Source organism: Mustela nivalis (assembly GCF_964662115.1).
Source record: "Mustela nivalis genome assembly, chromosome: 15".
Classification (NCBI taxonomy): domain Eukaryota; kingdom Metazoa; phylum Chordata; class Mammalia; order Carnivora; family Mustelidae; genus Mustela; species Mustela nivalis.
The window spans coordinates 26,713,898-26,731,095 of NC_139034.1; the positions used below are offsets into that span (position 1 = coordinate 26,713,898).

Below are 17,198 nucleotides of genomic sequence, written 5' to 3' on the forward strand. Positions count from 1 at the left end.
TGCCTCTCTTCTCCTCTAGGATTTTGATGAATTTGTATTGCTTGTGTATGTGTCTTTTGAGTCTGTGTTGATACAGGTATATAAGTACATATGTGCACATATGTCCATATAAATATATATTTATCTTTATTCACTTATAGCTCACAATTTGCTGGTGATTTCCTCATCCATGTCCAGTTTCAATTCAGTCACAGAAGTGCTAAAGTATTAAAGAGGCATATAGTCAGACACCACATGTCATGCTAGACTGACTTATCCCCCCCCCCATTTAAATAGCTGCAACTGTTCTCTACGTATGAACTGGTCAATCTCTAAATATTCTTGCATATATCATCTAATTTAACTTGGTAGGTCACTTTTTTTAGAAATGAGGCTTTATTTAAGAGGCTAAGGACTATGTTAGGCCTACAGATAAACAATGTATCAATCTGTAAGAAGTTCTATACTGTCACCCTAATCCCAGTGTGTAACAGCCTTTTCTGGTAGGATTTATTTCAAATTCAGCTGCAGTTCAGAGGTACAGATCTCTTTGACCCCAACTCGTTTCATGACCCTCAATCCCTTCATCGCCTGCTTACTCTTCATGCTTCCTGGTTGCCTTTCCTACCCCTCAGGCAAGGTCAGTGGCTAAAGACCCGAGGCAGAGGTTCCTTCCAGTTTGGTGGTAGGTTTAGAGCACCAGCCTCACATGGGGGCCGAGCTCTGGAGGGTGAGGGACAGATCCAGGATCCATTAGCTGCATCCTCTCTGCTGATTCATCCTTCCTCCAAGTAAATTTTCCTCCTCCCTTGCCCAATCTAGTACACTCTTACCCACAGTCGTCAAGGGTGGGCAAATATGAACAAACCCAGGAATCGAAATGACTCTCTCTAGAGCCTGTTCATCCTTTTTCCACCTACCTTCAAAAGACAAAGAATATTACATATAGTGCCTTACCAAGAGAAGACGTTACAAAGAGTATCACAGGATCTCTGTATTCCCATGTGTGATCCTGAGAGCAAACATCCCAAATCTCAGTGTAAGTTGTGTGTGTGTATGTGTTTGTGTGTGTGTGTGTGTATTTTTGCATGTAGAGGTACTTATTTATGTATGTATTCATCATAGCTCACATCACTTCGCAGAGTTCTTCAGTAGACGGGGCTGTCCATTTACTCTGGCCAGGGCTAAAGGATTAGAAACGGACACGGTAAGACATCACATGACTTCCAGACTTACTTTCTTAGTTGAACTTATAAACTCACTGACACTTAGAAAGTTCACGTGCGAATCAATTATTTGAAACCTAATATCTTGTTTGCTCTAGAAATGAAGATTTACATGTTTTTAATAAGTATTATGGACCTAAAAAAACACAGATGATTCCAGGATCAAATACAGAACTACTCAGCCTGGCCCGTGTGGAACCGCCTGTTATGGTGGAACTGATCTCAAATTCACCCTCAATTTGCAGGTATACCTCCTTCTTTCCCATGTAATTTCCTGCTTCTCCAGTCCCTCCTTCACCACCTTTCACCTCTCAAGCTTGCCTTCCCTGCTCTCAGTTGGTGTCAAGAAACTGGCAGTTCTGGAACAGGGGCTCTTTCCACGTGACTGTGGCTTTGGGACAGTGGCTTCACATGGTGGCAAAGCTCTGGAGGGTGAAGGATCCAGGTTTCATTTGCTCCTTTCTTTATGCTGAGACCTCCTCTGCCCCCTGCCTACTGCTACCTCCTCCTGTCTTTAATAGCATTCTGTCCCTTCTTCACCCAATCAAGTAAGTCTCATACACAGGCATTCTGGAAATCTCTGAAAGGCTTTGGTTAGTAGACACCAGGCAGAAGAAGGATCCTCCTAGGACCTGTTCTTCTGTAATGCAACTGGAGCCAAAAAGGATAAACAGTTGTCTATAGGTGCTACATTGAAAAGATTCAGAAAGAGTCAAAGAAATTGTATTGTCATGGGTGTTCATGTGAAGGTTGACATTTACTTCCCTTTCTCTCAGAGCATTTATGTTTGTGTGTGTTTGTTTTAATATATAAATATTTTCATATGAGTGCATAGGGATATATATTTATCTTTATTCATTTATAGCTCACAATTTACTGGTGACTTCATAGCCATCTGATTTCACTTCTGTCAGGGCATTTCTAAAGAATAAAGAGGCACATAGTCATACACCACATGTAATTCTAGACTGACTTTTTTTCTATATGAATAGCTACAACTGCTGTATACATATGTTCTGGTCAACCTTTAAAAATTCATGTATATAGGGGCGCCTGGGTGGCTCAGTGGGTTAAGCTGCTGCCTTTGGCTCAGGTCATGATCTCAGGGTCCTGGGATCAAGTCCCACATTGGGCTCTCTGCTCAGCGGGGAGCCTGCTTCCCTTTCTCTCTCTCTTTCTCTCTGCCTGCCTCTCTGTCTATTTGTGATTTCTGTCTCTCAAATAAATAAATAAAATCTTTAAAAAAAATTCATGTATATAGCACCTAAATGAACCAGGTAGGTCACTTTTTATTAGACATGGGGCTTTTTTTTAAGATGGTAATGATAGAGCTACGCTATCACCCTGCAAATTGCACTACTGTGTATCTACCCCAAGGGTACACAAGTAATGAAAAGAAGAGCCATAAGTACCCCAATGTTCATAGCAACCATGGCCACAATTGCCAAACTGTGGAAAGAGCCAAGACACCCTTCAACAGATGAATCAATAAAGAAGATATGATCCATATATAGAATGGAGTATTATGCCTCCATCAGAAAGGATGAATACCCAACCTTTGTATCAACATGGATGGGACTGGAGGAGAATATATTGAGTGAAATAAGTCAAGCAGAGAGAGTCAATTATCATATGTTTTCACTTAGTTGTGGAACGTAAGGAATAACATGGAGGACATTAGGAGAAGGAAAGGAAAAGTGAATTGGGGGAAATAGGAGGGGGAGACAAAGCATGTGACACTGTGGACTCTGAGAAACAGAAGGTTTTAGAGGGGAGGGGAGTGAAGGGCTAGGTGATCCTGGTGGTGGACATTAAGGAGATCATGTATTGCATGGAGCACTGGGTGTGGTGTATAAACAATGAATCTTGGAACACAAAAAAATAAAATAAAAAGATGCTAATGACTTTGTTAGGCCTACAAATAAATAATCCATCAATCCATAAAAAGTTCTATACAATCCATAAGAAGTTCTATACTATAATGTGTAACAGCCTTTTTTGTAGAAATTATTTCAAATTCAATTTCATTTTGGAGGCACCCATCCCTCTTATTTATTTAAATTCCTAGTTCTCATGGCTTTCTCTCTTCCTACTTTCATTAAGGTTTTGGTTGCTACTAAGGGAGACAAATGTACTCAAGCAAAGAAGCATCCCACTTATGGCTTCCACTCTTATGCAACTAAATCTTAAAAAGAAGAAGAAGAAGATAGAAAGTTACCTTCATACACTACAGTAAGAACCTAGAAGCAGTATTAAAGATACTCTATTGCCATGGATGCCCAAGAGTGACTATTACAAATCTCAGTCTCTCTCTTTACTGTTCCATGAGTGTATGTGTTGAGATTATACATATCATTTTAAATTTATGCATGCATAGCTCACATTCCAGTGGTGAAATCCTCATAGTTTTCCAATGTCCGTTCACTCTGGACAGGGCTAAAGAATTAGAAAGGCACATAGACACCACATGTAATTTCAGACTGACTTTTTTTCCATTTAAATACCTACAATTGCTCTATACTTATGAACAGTCAATCTTTAAAAATTATTTACTTATCACCTAAATGAACCAAGTAGTTCATTCTTTATTAGAAATGAGGCTTTATATAAAAGATGCCAATGGCTTAGGCTTATTAATAATGTATCAATTTATAAGAAGTTCTATACTGTCACGCTATTCCCAGTGTGTAATAGCCTTTTCTGGTAGAATCTATTTCAAATTCAGTTTCAGTTTGGAGGCACCCATCCCTCTTATCCATTTAAATTCCTGGTTCTCAGGGCTTTCTCTCTTCTCCTTACTTTCATCTGAGGGTTTGGCTGCTACTAAAGGAGACAAACCTACTTAGGGAAAAAGCATTTGTCTTATGAATTATTTTATTCAACTAAATCTAAAAAAAAAAAAGACAGTTACATATGTACACTACAGAGAAGACTCAGAAGCAGTTTTGAAGACTCTCTACTGCCACAGATACTCCTGAGAGTGACTTTTACAAATCTCAGTCTCTCTCTTTATTCTTTCATGCATGTATATGTTGAGATTATATATATCATTTTAAATTTATATATGCATATCTCACATTTCACTGGTGGATTCCTCATAGGTTTCCAAAGTCCACTCACTCTGGGCAGGGCTAAAGAATCAAAAAGGTACATTGTCAGACATCAGGTAATTGTAGATATACTTTTTCCATTCAAAAAGTTACAACAGTCTAGGATATGAACCAGCTGATTTTTGGAAATCCATGTGCAAATCAGTAACCTGGAACTTGGTGTGTCAGTTTATTATTATCAATGAGGTTTATATGTGTTGGAGGGGATTTGGATAAAGGGGAACCCTCTTCCACCATTGGTGGGAATGCAAGTTGGTGCAGCCACTTTGGATAACAGTGTGGAGATTCCTTAAGAAATTAAAAATAGAGCTCCCTATGACAACTGCACTTGCAAATGCAATTGCACTCCTGGGTATGTCCCCCAAAGATACAGATGTAGTGAAAAGAAGGACCATCTGTATCCCAAAGTTTATAGCAGCAGTGGCCACGGTCGTCAGACTGTGGAAAGAACCAAGATGCCCTTCAATGGACGAATGGGTAAGGAAGATGTGGTCCATATACACTAAGGAGTATTATGCCTCCATCAGAAAGGATAAATATCCAACATTTGTAGCAACATGGACAGGACTGAAAGAGATTCTGCTGAGTGAAATAAGTCAAGCAGAGAGAGTCAATCATCATATGGTTTCACTTATTTGTGGAGCATAAACAAATAGCATGGAGGACAAGGGGAGATGGAAAGGAAAGGGAGTTGAGGGAAGTTGGAAGAGGATAGGAACCATGAGAGACTATGGACTCTGAAAAAGAATCTGAGGGTTCTGAATGGGCAGGGGGTGGGAGGTTGGGGGAACCAGGTGGTGGGTATTAGAGAGGGCACGTATTGCATGGAGCACTGGATGTGGTGCAAAAAGCAATGAATACTGTTATACTGAAAAGAAAAAAAAATTAAAAAGGAAGAAAAAAAAAGTAAACATTCCCATTTGCAATAGCACCAAAAAAGTAATTAGAAATACTTAACTAAGGTGACAGAAGACCTATATTCTGGAAACTATAAGACACTGGTAAAAGAAATGGAAGATTACACAAATGGAAAAATATTCCATGCTCAGGAGTTGGGAGAATACTGTTAAAATAATACCCAAAGCAACCTACAGACTCAATGCAATTCCTATGAAATTACCAGTGTTTTTAATCAGTGTTTTTAATAGAACTAGAACAAAGAATCCTAAAATTCATGTGGACCACAAAATACCCACATATAGCCAAAGCAACCTTGAAAAAGAATAAAACTGGAGGTATCACAATCCTGGATTTGGAGATAAACCACAAAGCTATAGTAATCAAGAGAGTACAGTACTGGCATAAAAACAGACACACAGATCATAGAGGCCAGATATAAGCTCATGATTATATAGTCAAATTAATCTTCAACAAGGAGGCAAGAATATGGAAGGGGAAAAGAATAGTCTCGTCAAGAAATGGTGTTTGGAAAACTTAGCTGCAAAAGAATGAAACTGGATTGATTTCTTACTCCATACACAAAAATAAACTCAAAATGGATAAAGGACCTAAATGTGAGATCTAAAATCATAAAAAGGGTACAGGCACTAATTTCTGACATTAGCTATAGAAAAATCTTTCTAGATATGTTCTCTTGAGGTCAGGGAAACAAAAGCAAAAATAAATTGTTGGGTCTACATCAAAATAAAAAGTTTCTGCACAGCAAAGGAAACAACCAAAACTAAAAGACAACCACTGAATGGGAGAAAACATTTGCAAGTGACATATCCAATAAAGCATTAGTATCCAAAATGTATAAAGAACTTCTACAACCCAACACCAAAAATCAAATAATCCAATTTAACAATGGGCAGAAGTCATGACCAGACATTTCTCCAAAGAAGATATCTAGAGGGCCAACAGGCATATGAAAAGACGCTCAACATCACTCATCATCAGGGAAATGCAAATCAAAACTACAATGAGGTATCACCTGACACTTCTCAGAATGGCTAAAACTGAACTGCCCATTGATAGATGAATGGATAAAGAAGATGTGGTATGCATGCATATATGTAAACACATATATACACACACTCACAAATGAATATTAGTCATAGAAAATAGTGAAATTTTGCCATTTGCAACATGGATGGATCTAGAAAGTATAACGTTAAGTGAAATAAGTCAGAGAAAGAAAAATACCATATAATTTCACTCATAGGTAGAACTGAGAAAAACAAAACAAAGAGTAAAGAAACAAAAAACCCAGACTTTTTATTTTTTAAATTTCATTAGGTTATGTAAGTCACCATACAGTTCACCATCGGTTTTTGATGTAGTGTTCCATGATTCATTGTTTGTGTATAATATCCAGTGCTCCATGCAATACATGACCTCCTTAATACAACCCAAACTTTTAAAAAAATTCTATTTAAATTCAGTTGACAGTAGGTAGAGTTCAGTGGCTAATCAGTTGCATGTAACACTTGGTGCTCTTTATATCACGTGCCCTTTTTAATGCCCATCACTCAGTTATCCCATCCCCTCACCCACATCCCCTCCAGCAGCCCTCAGTTTGTTCCCTATAGTTAAGAGTTTCTTATGGTCTGTCTCCCTCTCTGATTTCATCTTATTTTTCCCTCCCTTCACCTATGATCTGTTTTGTTTCTTAAATTCCACATATGCATGAAATCACCATTGTCTTTCTCTGATTGACTTACTTTGCTCATCATAATACCCTCTAGTCCCATCAATGTCATTGCAAATGGTAAGATTTCATTTGTTGATGGCTGAGTAATATTCCACTGTATATATCTACTACATCTTCTTTATCCATTCCTTTGTAGATGGACATGAAAACAGTACTCAACATCACTGGGCATCAGGGAAATAAAAATCATAACCACAATGAGATACCACCTCACACCAGTCAGAATGGCTAAAATTAACAAGTCAGAAAACAACAAACATTGGCAAGGATGTGGAGAAATGCATCCATTTCTTTCATCAGTGTTTTATAGTTTTTCCACAAGGATATAGAGACATTCTCACTGTTGGTGAGAATGCAAGCTTGTACAGCCACTCTGGAAGATAGTATGGAGGTTCCTCAAAAAGTCAGAAAAACAAGACTCTTTACTAGGTTACCCAGTGTAGGGGGGTTGGGTGAAACAGATGAAAGAGGACTAAGAGCACACATATGGTGACAAGCACTGAGCAATGTATAAAATTGTTGAATCCCCATTGTACACCTGAAACTAATATAATACTGTCTATTACTTATGCTGGAATTAAAATTTTTTTAAAGGAATAAGATATCATATGGCGGTGACTGGTATCTTAGAATTGTGAAAATAGTAAGCATCAAGGTTTAAGTAATTTAAGTTCTTTTTTTTTCTTTTTTGTTTTTTATTTTTCTCTTTTTATGTAATTTAAGTTCTATACCTGTCCCTAATCCCCAATTATATAAGCTTTTTGTGGTGGCATTTATTTCATTTCAACTTCAGTTTATAGTGTACACATCCCTCTTACTCCATTTAAATTCCTGATTTGCAAGTCCTTCCATCACCTTCTTACTTTGACCCATCATGGTCATCTTTCCTGCCTCTTAGGGTCAAGCAATGCAGGTCTGAGGCAGTGGCTCTATCCACCATGATAGTGGATTTGAGCTTCAGGCCTATCTCACATAAGCTCTGGAGGCTATGGGGCAGACCCAGTGTCTGTTAGTTCCATTATTCCCTACTAAGGCCTCTTCTGTTCCCAGTGTACTGCCATTATTCTTCTGGCTCTAAATAGGACTCTCTCCTCCCTTGTCAAATATTATAAGTTGAATATTGTCCCACCTAAAATGGATATGTTGTAATCTTATCCCTTGTAACTCAGCATGTGACCTTATTGGAAATAGGGTTGCTGTAGGTGTAATTAAGACACAGTCATACTGGTTTAGGGTGGGCTCCTAATCCAGTATGATTGGTGTCCTAAGACAAAGGAAAAATGTAGACACAAACACACATACTTCACCTGTGTAGAGATTAAGGTAGAGATTGGAGCAATGATTCTACATACCATGGAACAGCAAAGATTGACAGCAATCACCAGAAGCTAGGAGAGGGGCGTGGAATAGATTCTTGCTCACAGCCCTCAGAAGAAAACAACCCTACTGACACCCTGATATCAACTTCTAGCCTCTAAGACTGAGACAATGAATTTCTGTCGTTTTAAACGATTCAGTTTTGTGATATTTTGTTACAGCAGCCCTAGAATACTAATACAGCCCATTCTAGTAGAATCTCATACAACAGTCTGATAGTTTTCTAAGAGTTTTGGCTGCTGGTTACTCAGATAGGAAGACCTGAGTTTCTATCAGATCTAACTAGATCTACCTGATCTAGTTTCTACCAAACTAGATAAAAAATATGTTACATAAAGAAGTGGAGACTTCCAACATTTTAGAGTGTCCAGGAAACTCTGTGTTGAATATCTCTGGTTTATTGTTACATATGTTTATTTCACCTTTTATTGGTGACCTCCTTATCAGTTGCTGAGGTCAATTCATTCCGATCAGAACTAAAGGATAAAATGTATCTGATCAAACATCTTACATACTTTTTTCATTCAAATAAGCTTCACTTTATCTACAAATCATAATGTGGTTGAACACTAAAAAAATCTCACGTAATTTGGCTATTTGGAAAGAAGTATTTCATTTTCCCCTAGAAATGCAGCTTTATATGGTAGAAAAAAAATTCTTAGACCTGTAGAGAACCCTTAATGGATCAAGAGTGATTTTAAAACTTTTCTTGACTACTGAACCTAACTCCAATATGCATCTGCTTTTGCACTTCCATCTATTTCAAATTCAGCTATAGTTTGTAGGTACCTAAATATGTGTGTGTGTGTGTGTGTGTGTGTGTGTGTGTGTGTGTGTAACCAAGGGTTGGTTTTTTGAAAAGATCAACAAAACTGACAAGCCTTAGTCAGATTCATTAAGGAAAAAAAGACCTAAGTAAATAAAATCAAACAGATGAAGAAAATAGACACCACTGAAAAATTAAGAATTTTAAGAAAATACTATGAGAGGGGTGCCTGGGTGGCTCAGTGGGTCAAGCCTCTGCCTTCGGCTCAGGTCATGATCTCAGAGTCCTGGGATTGAGCCCCACATCGGGATCTCTGCTCATCTGAGAGCCTGCTTCCCCCACCCCCCTCTGCCAGCTTCTCTGCCTACTTGTGATCTCTGTCTGTCAAATAAATAAATAAAATCTTAAAAAAGAAAAAGGAAATACTATGAGAAATATATGCCAACAAATTAGGTGACCCAGAAGAAATGGATAAATTTATAGAAACATACAATTTTCCAAAACTGAATTGGAAAGAAATAGAAATCTGAATGGGCAATTACTAGGAATGAAATTGAATTTATAATAAAAAAAATTCCTCCCAAATGTAAATGCAGACCATCATGGATTTGCTGGTGTAGTCTACCAAACATTTAAAGGAGAATGAATACCTATTCTCACCTCATTCCAAAAATAAAGGAGGAGGGAAAACTACCAAATTCATAATATGAGGTGAGCATTACCCTGATATCAAAAGCAAAGACACCACAAACAAAGAAAACTATAGGTCAATGTCACTGATGAACACAGATGCAAAAATTCTAAACAAAATATTAGGAAAATCACATTCAACAATATTTTAAAAGGATCATTCACCATATTCAAGTGAAATTTATACCAGGGATTCAGTGATGATTTAATATTCACAAATCAATGTGATATACCAAGTCAATAAAATGGAGGATAAAAATTATATGATCATCTCATTAGATGCAGAAAAAGCATTTGACAAAATTCAACATCTATTCATGATAAAAACTCTCAACAAAGTTGGTTTAGGGGGAATATACCTTTATACAATAAAGGCCATATATGAAAAACCCACAACTGACATTATAGTTAATGATGAAAAACAAAGCATTTCCTCTGAGATCAGGAACAAGTCAAGCATGTCCACTCTCACCGCTTTTATTCAACATAGTAGTGGAAGTCCTAGCCACAGCAATCAGATGAAAGAAAGAAAACATGAGAAAGAAAACAAAGAAATGAGTCATCTATATTGGCAAGGAAGAATTTAAACTCACTATTTCCTATTATTATTCATAGAACCCCTACAGACACACACACACACACAAAACAAAAACAAAACAACAACAACAAAAAACTATTAGAATAAATGAAGGGCACCTGGGTGGCTCAGTGGGTTAAGCCACTGCCTTTGGCTCAGGACATGATCTCAGGGTCCTAGGATCGAGTCCTTCATCGGGCTCTCTGCTTGGCGGGGAGCCTTCTTCCCCTGCCCCCGCCCCCGCCTGCCTCTCTGCCTACTTGTGATCTCTCTCTCTGTCAAATAAATAAATAAAATCTTTTAAAAAAAATAAAAGAATAAATGAAGTCAGCAAAAATGCAGGATACAATACCCAGAAATCAGTAGATTTTCTACAGACTAATAAAGGAGTAACAGAAAAAGAAATTTAGAAGAGTCCCATTTACAATTGCACCAAAATAAAAATACCTAGTAACAAACTTAACCAAGGAGATGGAAGACCTGTACTCTGAAACTATACAACATTGATAAGAGAAACTGAAGACAACATAAACAAATACAAAGGTATTCTGTACTCATGGATTAGATGAATTAATCTTGTTTAAATGTCTGTACTACCCAAAGCAATTAATAGATTCAATGCTATTCCTGTTCAAAATACAAACTGTATTTTTCCAGAACTAGAACAATCCTAAAATTTGTATGGAACCACAAAAGACACTGAACAGTCAGAGCAATCTTCTTTTTTTTTTTAAGATTTCATTTATTTATTTGACAGACAGAGATCACAAGTAGGCAGAGCAGCAGGCAGAGAGAGAGGGATAAGCAGGCTCCCCGCTGAGCAGAGAGCCCAGTGAGAGGCTCGATCCCACGACCCTGGGATCATGACCTGAGCCGAAAGCAGAGGCTTTAACCCACTGAGCCACCCAGGTGCCCGAAGCCAGAGCAATCTTGAGAAAGAACAACAAAACTGCATGTGTAATAATCCAAGGTTTCAAGATATACTATAAAGCTGTAGTAATCAAGACAGTATTGTGCTAGCACAAAACAGACACATAAATCAATGTAACAGAATAGAGAGCCCAGAAATAAACATGCACTTATAGAGTCAAATTAAACTACAACTAAGGAACCAAGAATATACAATGAGAAAAAGCCAGTCTCTTCAAATGGTGCTGGGGAAACTGAACAGCGACATGCAAAATAGGTCCAATGAAACTAGACCACTTTCCTACAGTTCACAAAAATAAACTCACAGGTGTGGGATTAGCACTGGGTGTTATAAGCAACTAATGAATCATTAAACATTACACCAAAAACTAATGATGAATATGTTGGCTAATTGATTTTAAATTTAAAAAAGCAAATACTATGTTTAATTAATTAATTAAGTAAGTAAGTAAGTAATTTGAGACCGGAAACTACAAAAATCATAGAAGAAAATAAAGACAATAATTTCTGTTGACACTGGCCATAGCAACATTTTTCTAAATATCCGTCCTGAGGCAAGAGAAACAAAAGCAAAAATAAACTATTAAAAATAAATAATCTAATTAAAAATGGGCAAAAATCCTGACATCTTTCTGAAGAAGACAAATGGGCAACAAACACTTGAAAAGATGCTCAACATCACTTATCATCAGGAAAATGCAAATCAAAACTACAATGAGATACTACTACCTCACACCTGTCAAAATGAATGGCTAAAATCAAGAAACAAGAAATGTTGGCAAGAATGTGGAGAAAAATGTAATCCTCATGCACTATTGATGGGAATATAAACTGGAACAGCCACTGTGGAAAACAGTATGGAGGTTCCTCAAAAAATTAAAAATAGTGGGTTCCTGGGTGGCTCAGTGGGTTAAAGCCTCTGCCTTCAGCTCAGATCATGATCCCAGGACCCTCGGATCAAGCCCCTCATCAGGCTCTCTGCTCAGCAGGGAGCATGCTTCCCTTCCCCTCTCTCTCTGCCTGCCTCTCTGCCTACTTGTGATCTCCATCAAATAAATGAATATTTTTTTTAAAAAAAATCCACTTTCTTTAAAAAATATTAAAAATAGAACTGCCATATGATCCAATAATTCCAACACTGGGTATTTACCCAAAGAATATGAAAACACTAATTCAATAAGATATGCAACCCCTATGCTTTTTGCAGCATTATTTACAATAACCAAAGTATGGAAACAACCCGAGTGTCCATCCATAGATGAATGGATAAAGAAGAGAGAGGATATACCCAACAGAAAATGGAATATTATTCAGTTATAGAAAAGAATGAAATCTTGCCATTTGCAACAACATGGATGGATCTAGAGGGCATAATGCTAGGTGAAGTCAGTCAGAGAAAGATAAATGTACTATGATTTCACTTACATGTGGAATTTAAGATGCAAAACAAACAAACAAAGTAAAAAAGATACAAAGCAAAAAAGAGATCCTTAAATAGAGAATAAACTGATGGTTACCTGGGGGCAGGTGAGAGGGATCAGATGAAATAGGGGAAGAGGATTAAAGAATACATTTATCATGATGAACACTGAGTAATGTATAGAATTGCTGAATCACTATAATGTACACATGAAACTATTAACATTATTTTCTAATTATACTGGAATTTTAAAAAAATTTAAGAGAAAATTACAGGTAATTTGAAGAAGTATTTGTAGTTATTAATTGGCCCTATATCTTCCACATAATCTTTGTCTAGACAGCAAATGAATTCCACCAGTGACCAGCTGATTTCTTCTTCAGCACTGCTCATTCTCCAACACTGACATTAAATAGCTGAATAACTGGCCAGGAGAGAAGCAGAAAAGTCCCATGACTATTTCTTTTCAGATATCTGTGATTTTTAAAATGTATTCTTTCCTTGGCTTGAGTAAAAATGCCTTCAGCTCAGAGCAATAGCAAGTACCCTTAGTCAGGTTACTTAGATACAAGTCAAATGAACTCCAATGAGTAAAAATTTAATCAGCAAAACGTGTTCACATTCTGTTAGTCACTACTCGGACAAAACCAACAAAATGGGGAATCAGAATACATCCAGCAAAAAAATGAGAAAGGAACACAATTGAAGATTAAGTAGTATTCTACATTTCTCTATTTTAAAAGACTGATAAAATTACTCTCTAAGATCTAGTCACATTTTCAACCTAGATCATTTAAGTGTGATAAACAGAAAAAGTTTTCTTTAAAATATGGTACTTTTCTGAAAATTAAAAAAGATTATATACCCTCCCTGTCCACACTGACATCTTTCCATAGCTTTCCATTTTATTCCTGCTTCAGAATAAACTTTCCCTCCGCCAAAATAAGAGATCCATCTATAGCTTCCTCCCCCCAGACTGCAACATGATTTACTCACATGAATTAGGAAAAAATCAAGGTTTTCATAACTATCACTGTGGCTAAAGAGTTGGTCTAGCTTATTATAAACACCAACAAATGGAAAAACTTATCAGAGATTTCCTACATGGACCCGTGATGTGACCAATTTATTTGATCAACAAGAATTTATTAAATCTCAAAGTTACAGTAAACATGATTTGCTAGCTAAACATGATTTGTTAGCTCACAGAAAATCCTAACTTTTTAGAATAAAATTTAGATACTTGTCCAGAAGATTCTATACTGTCATGGATACTCTGGACTGAATTTCTCTACCCCCTTCAATACACCTTATCCTGCATTGGTGACTTCATTAGAGATTCCAGATATGAATTCATTTAGATTATTTCTAAAGAATTAAAAACATCTATGATCAGACCCCAATGACTTCAAAGCCAAACTTTTTTTAAACTTTATTTTTTCAGTGTTCCAAGATTCATTGTTTATGCACCACACCCAGTGCTCCATGCAATATGTGCCCTCCTTAATACCCACCACCAGGCTCACCTAGCACTCCCCTCCCCTCCCCTCCAAAACCCTCAGTTTGTTTCTCAGAGTCCACAGTCTCTCATGCTTTGTTTCCCCCTCTGATTTCCCCCAATTCACTTTTCCTTTCCTTCTCCTAATGTCCTCCATGTTATTCCTTATGTTCTACAAGTGAAACCATAGGATAATTGACCCTCTCTGCTTGACTTATTTCACTCAGCATAATCTCTTCCAGTCCCATCCATGTTGATACAAACACCCCAATATTCATAGCAGCAAGGGCCACAACCACCAAACTGTGGAAAGAGCCAAGATGCCCTTCAACGGACTTAATGGATAAAGAAGACGTGGTCCATATGTACAATGAAGTATTAGGTCTCCATCAGAAAGGATGAATACCCAACTTTTGTATCAAAGCCAAACTTTTCTGACTTATTAGAAGTTGTCTTCAGGGGCGCCTGAGTGGCTCAGTGGATTAAAGCCTCTGCCTTCAGCTCGGGTCATGATCCCAAAGTCCTGGGATTGAGTCCCACATCCAGCTCTCTGCTCAGTGGGGAGCCTGCTTCCTCCTCTCTCTCTGCCTGCCTCTCTGCCTACTTGTGATCTCTGTCTGTCAAATAAATAAATAAAAATCTTTAAAAAAAAAAAAAAGAAGAAGAAGTTGTCTTCAATTGGTAAACTGTTTGAATTCTAAAAACAAAACAAAACAACAACAACAACAAAAAAACCTTTGTAAATTAGCTATTTGGAAACCAATATTTCAATTTTCCTTAGAAATGCAGTTTTATGTTCATTATCACTAGCCATTAGGGAGATTCAAGTTAAAACCACATTGAGATACCACCTTTTACCAGTTAGAATGGCCAAAATTAGCAAGACAGGAAACAACATGTTTTGGAGAGGATGTGGAAAAAGGGGAACCCTCTAACACTATTGGTGGGAATGCAAGTTGGTGCAGCCACTTTAGAAAACAGTCTGGAGATTCCTCAAGAAAATAAAAATAGAGCTTCCCTATGATCCTGCAATTGCACTACTGGGTATTTACCACAAAGATACAGATGTAGGGAAAAGAAGGGCCATCTGTACCCCAATGTTCATAGCAGTAGTGGCCCCAGTCACCAAACTGTGGAAAGAACCAAGACACCCTTCAATGGACGAATGCATAAGGAAGATGTGGTCCATATACACTATGGAGTATTATGCCTCCATCAGAAAGGATGAATACCCAACTTTTATAGCAACATGGACGGGACTGAAAGAGATTATGCTGAGTGAAATAAGTCAAGCAGAGAGTCAATAATCATATGGTTTCACTTATTGGTGGAGCATTGCAAATAACTGGAGGACATGGGGAGATGGAGAGGAGAAGGGAGTTGAGGGAAATTGGAGGGGGAGGTGAACCATGAGAGATGATGGACTCTGAAAAACAACCTGAGGGTATTGAAGGGGCAGGGGGTGGGAGGTTAGGTGAGCCCGGTGGTGGGTATTAAGGAGGGCACAGATTGCATGGAGCACTGGTTGTGGTGCAAAAACAATGAATACTGTTACGCTGAAAAGAATTTTTTAAAAAAATGAACATCAGACCTTAAAAAAAAAAGAAATGGGGTTTTATATAATTTTATTAAAAATTTCAGTTCTGTCGGAAAAGCCTAACATATCAAGATAAGTGCAATTCTTTACTGCTAAACTCAACTTTCCTAAGGAACTGCACTGACTTGAATTTACTTCAAAATACAATCTTGGCTTGTAGGTAAATAGCCTTTCAGGTTATTTCCTGATTATCAAGTTCCTTCACTATATCCTTATTCTTCATGTGTCATGTAAGTATTTTCTGTTCCTCAGTTTGGCTCAGAAAACTGCACACTTGAGGCAGGGCCTTCCTCCAATACGATGGTGGGTTTACGTTTGGGACACCAGTTTTATTTTATTTATTCTAGGATTATTTATTTATTTATTTCAAAGAGAAACACACAGAGAGAGGGAACACAAGCAGGGAGAGGTAGGAGAGGAATAAGCAGGCTTTCTGCCGAGCAGGGAACCTGATATGGGCCTCGATCCCAGGACCCTGGGGTCATGACTTAAGCCAAAGGCAGATGCTTAATGACTGAGCCTCCCAGGCACCCAAGACACCAGTTTTAGATGGTTGCAAATCTCTGGGGAGTAAAGGGGACAGATCAAGGTCTATTATCTCCATTCTTTTTTCTTTTATTTTTTAAGATTTTATTTATTTATTTCTCAGAGAGAGCATAAGTGGGACAATGTGGAGTAAGGGGGAGAGGCAGAGGAGCAGAGGAGGCAATACTTAACTGATTAAGCCACCCAGGGTCTCAGCTCCATTCTTTTCTGTGGAGAGATCCACTGCACCCTGTCCACTGCCACCTCTTCTTGCTCAAATAACAGGATCCTCTCTTCACCTGGCCCACTTTAGCAGTATCTCACCGCAGACATTATGAGAGTTTCCTAAGAGCTTTGATTACTCAGGGTCCCAAACAAACTTTAAGTAGAAAGTCTTGCTCTTATGACTTTTTTTTTTCTACTTAGACCCCAAAAGAAAGACAGTTACCTATAGAAGCTTACAATCTTTTATGGAAACCTCTTGCTGCTACCAATGCTATTACCTTTTGATACTCAGATCAGTCAAGTCAACTTACCTCTTGGCATCGCTGCCATCAGAGGATGCTAAGAAAGAATCCACAACTCTGTTAAAAAGTAAAAAACATATAAAAATTAAAATCAGACATTTTGGAAAGCAATCAGGTTCCTTTTCCTGACAGAATTTTAGGACATGACAAATAAAATCCCGGGGAAACATGACAGAAACAACAGGAAGTTTCAGGGTACAGCAATGGAACCTCTGAGACAGACTCTCAGCTCTTTGTTTGTTCACTGGGAAGAGAAGGAATTAAGGGAGGTGTAGTTTTTGTGATTATACCACCTTTCTACTCCATTTGGTTAACCATTCATA

At 37.8% G+C, this 17,198-nt stretch overlaps 1 protein-coding gene across 1 annotated transcript in view; it reads right to left on the bottom strand.

Annotated features, from left to right (window-relative positions):
- The window catches only part of LOC309849183 (phosphatidylinositol 3,4,5-trisphosphate 3-phosphatase TPTE2-like), a 134,352-nt gene that overhangs the window by 98,762 nt on the left and 18,392 nt on the right, over window positions 1-17,198 (bottom strand). Inside the window, exons 3-8 of the mRNA XM_082701509.1 lie at window positions 16,885-16,932; window positions 4,283-4,336; window positions 3,588-3,641; window positions 2,076-2,126; window positions 1,110-1,163; window positions 146-199 (exon numbers count right to left, since the gene is read on the bottom strand). Of these exons, the coding sequence (XP_082557635.1) occupies window positions 146-199; window positions 1,110-1,163; window positions 2,076-2,126; window positions 3,588-3,641; window positions 4,283-4,336; window positions 16,885-16,932 (315 nt within the window). The remainder of the gene's footprint in view (window positions 1-145; window positions 200-1,109; window positions 1,164-2,075; window positions 2,127-3,587; window positions 3,642-4,282; window positions 4,337-16,884; window positions 16,933-17,198) is intronic.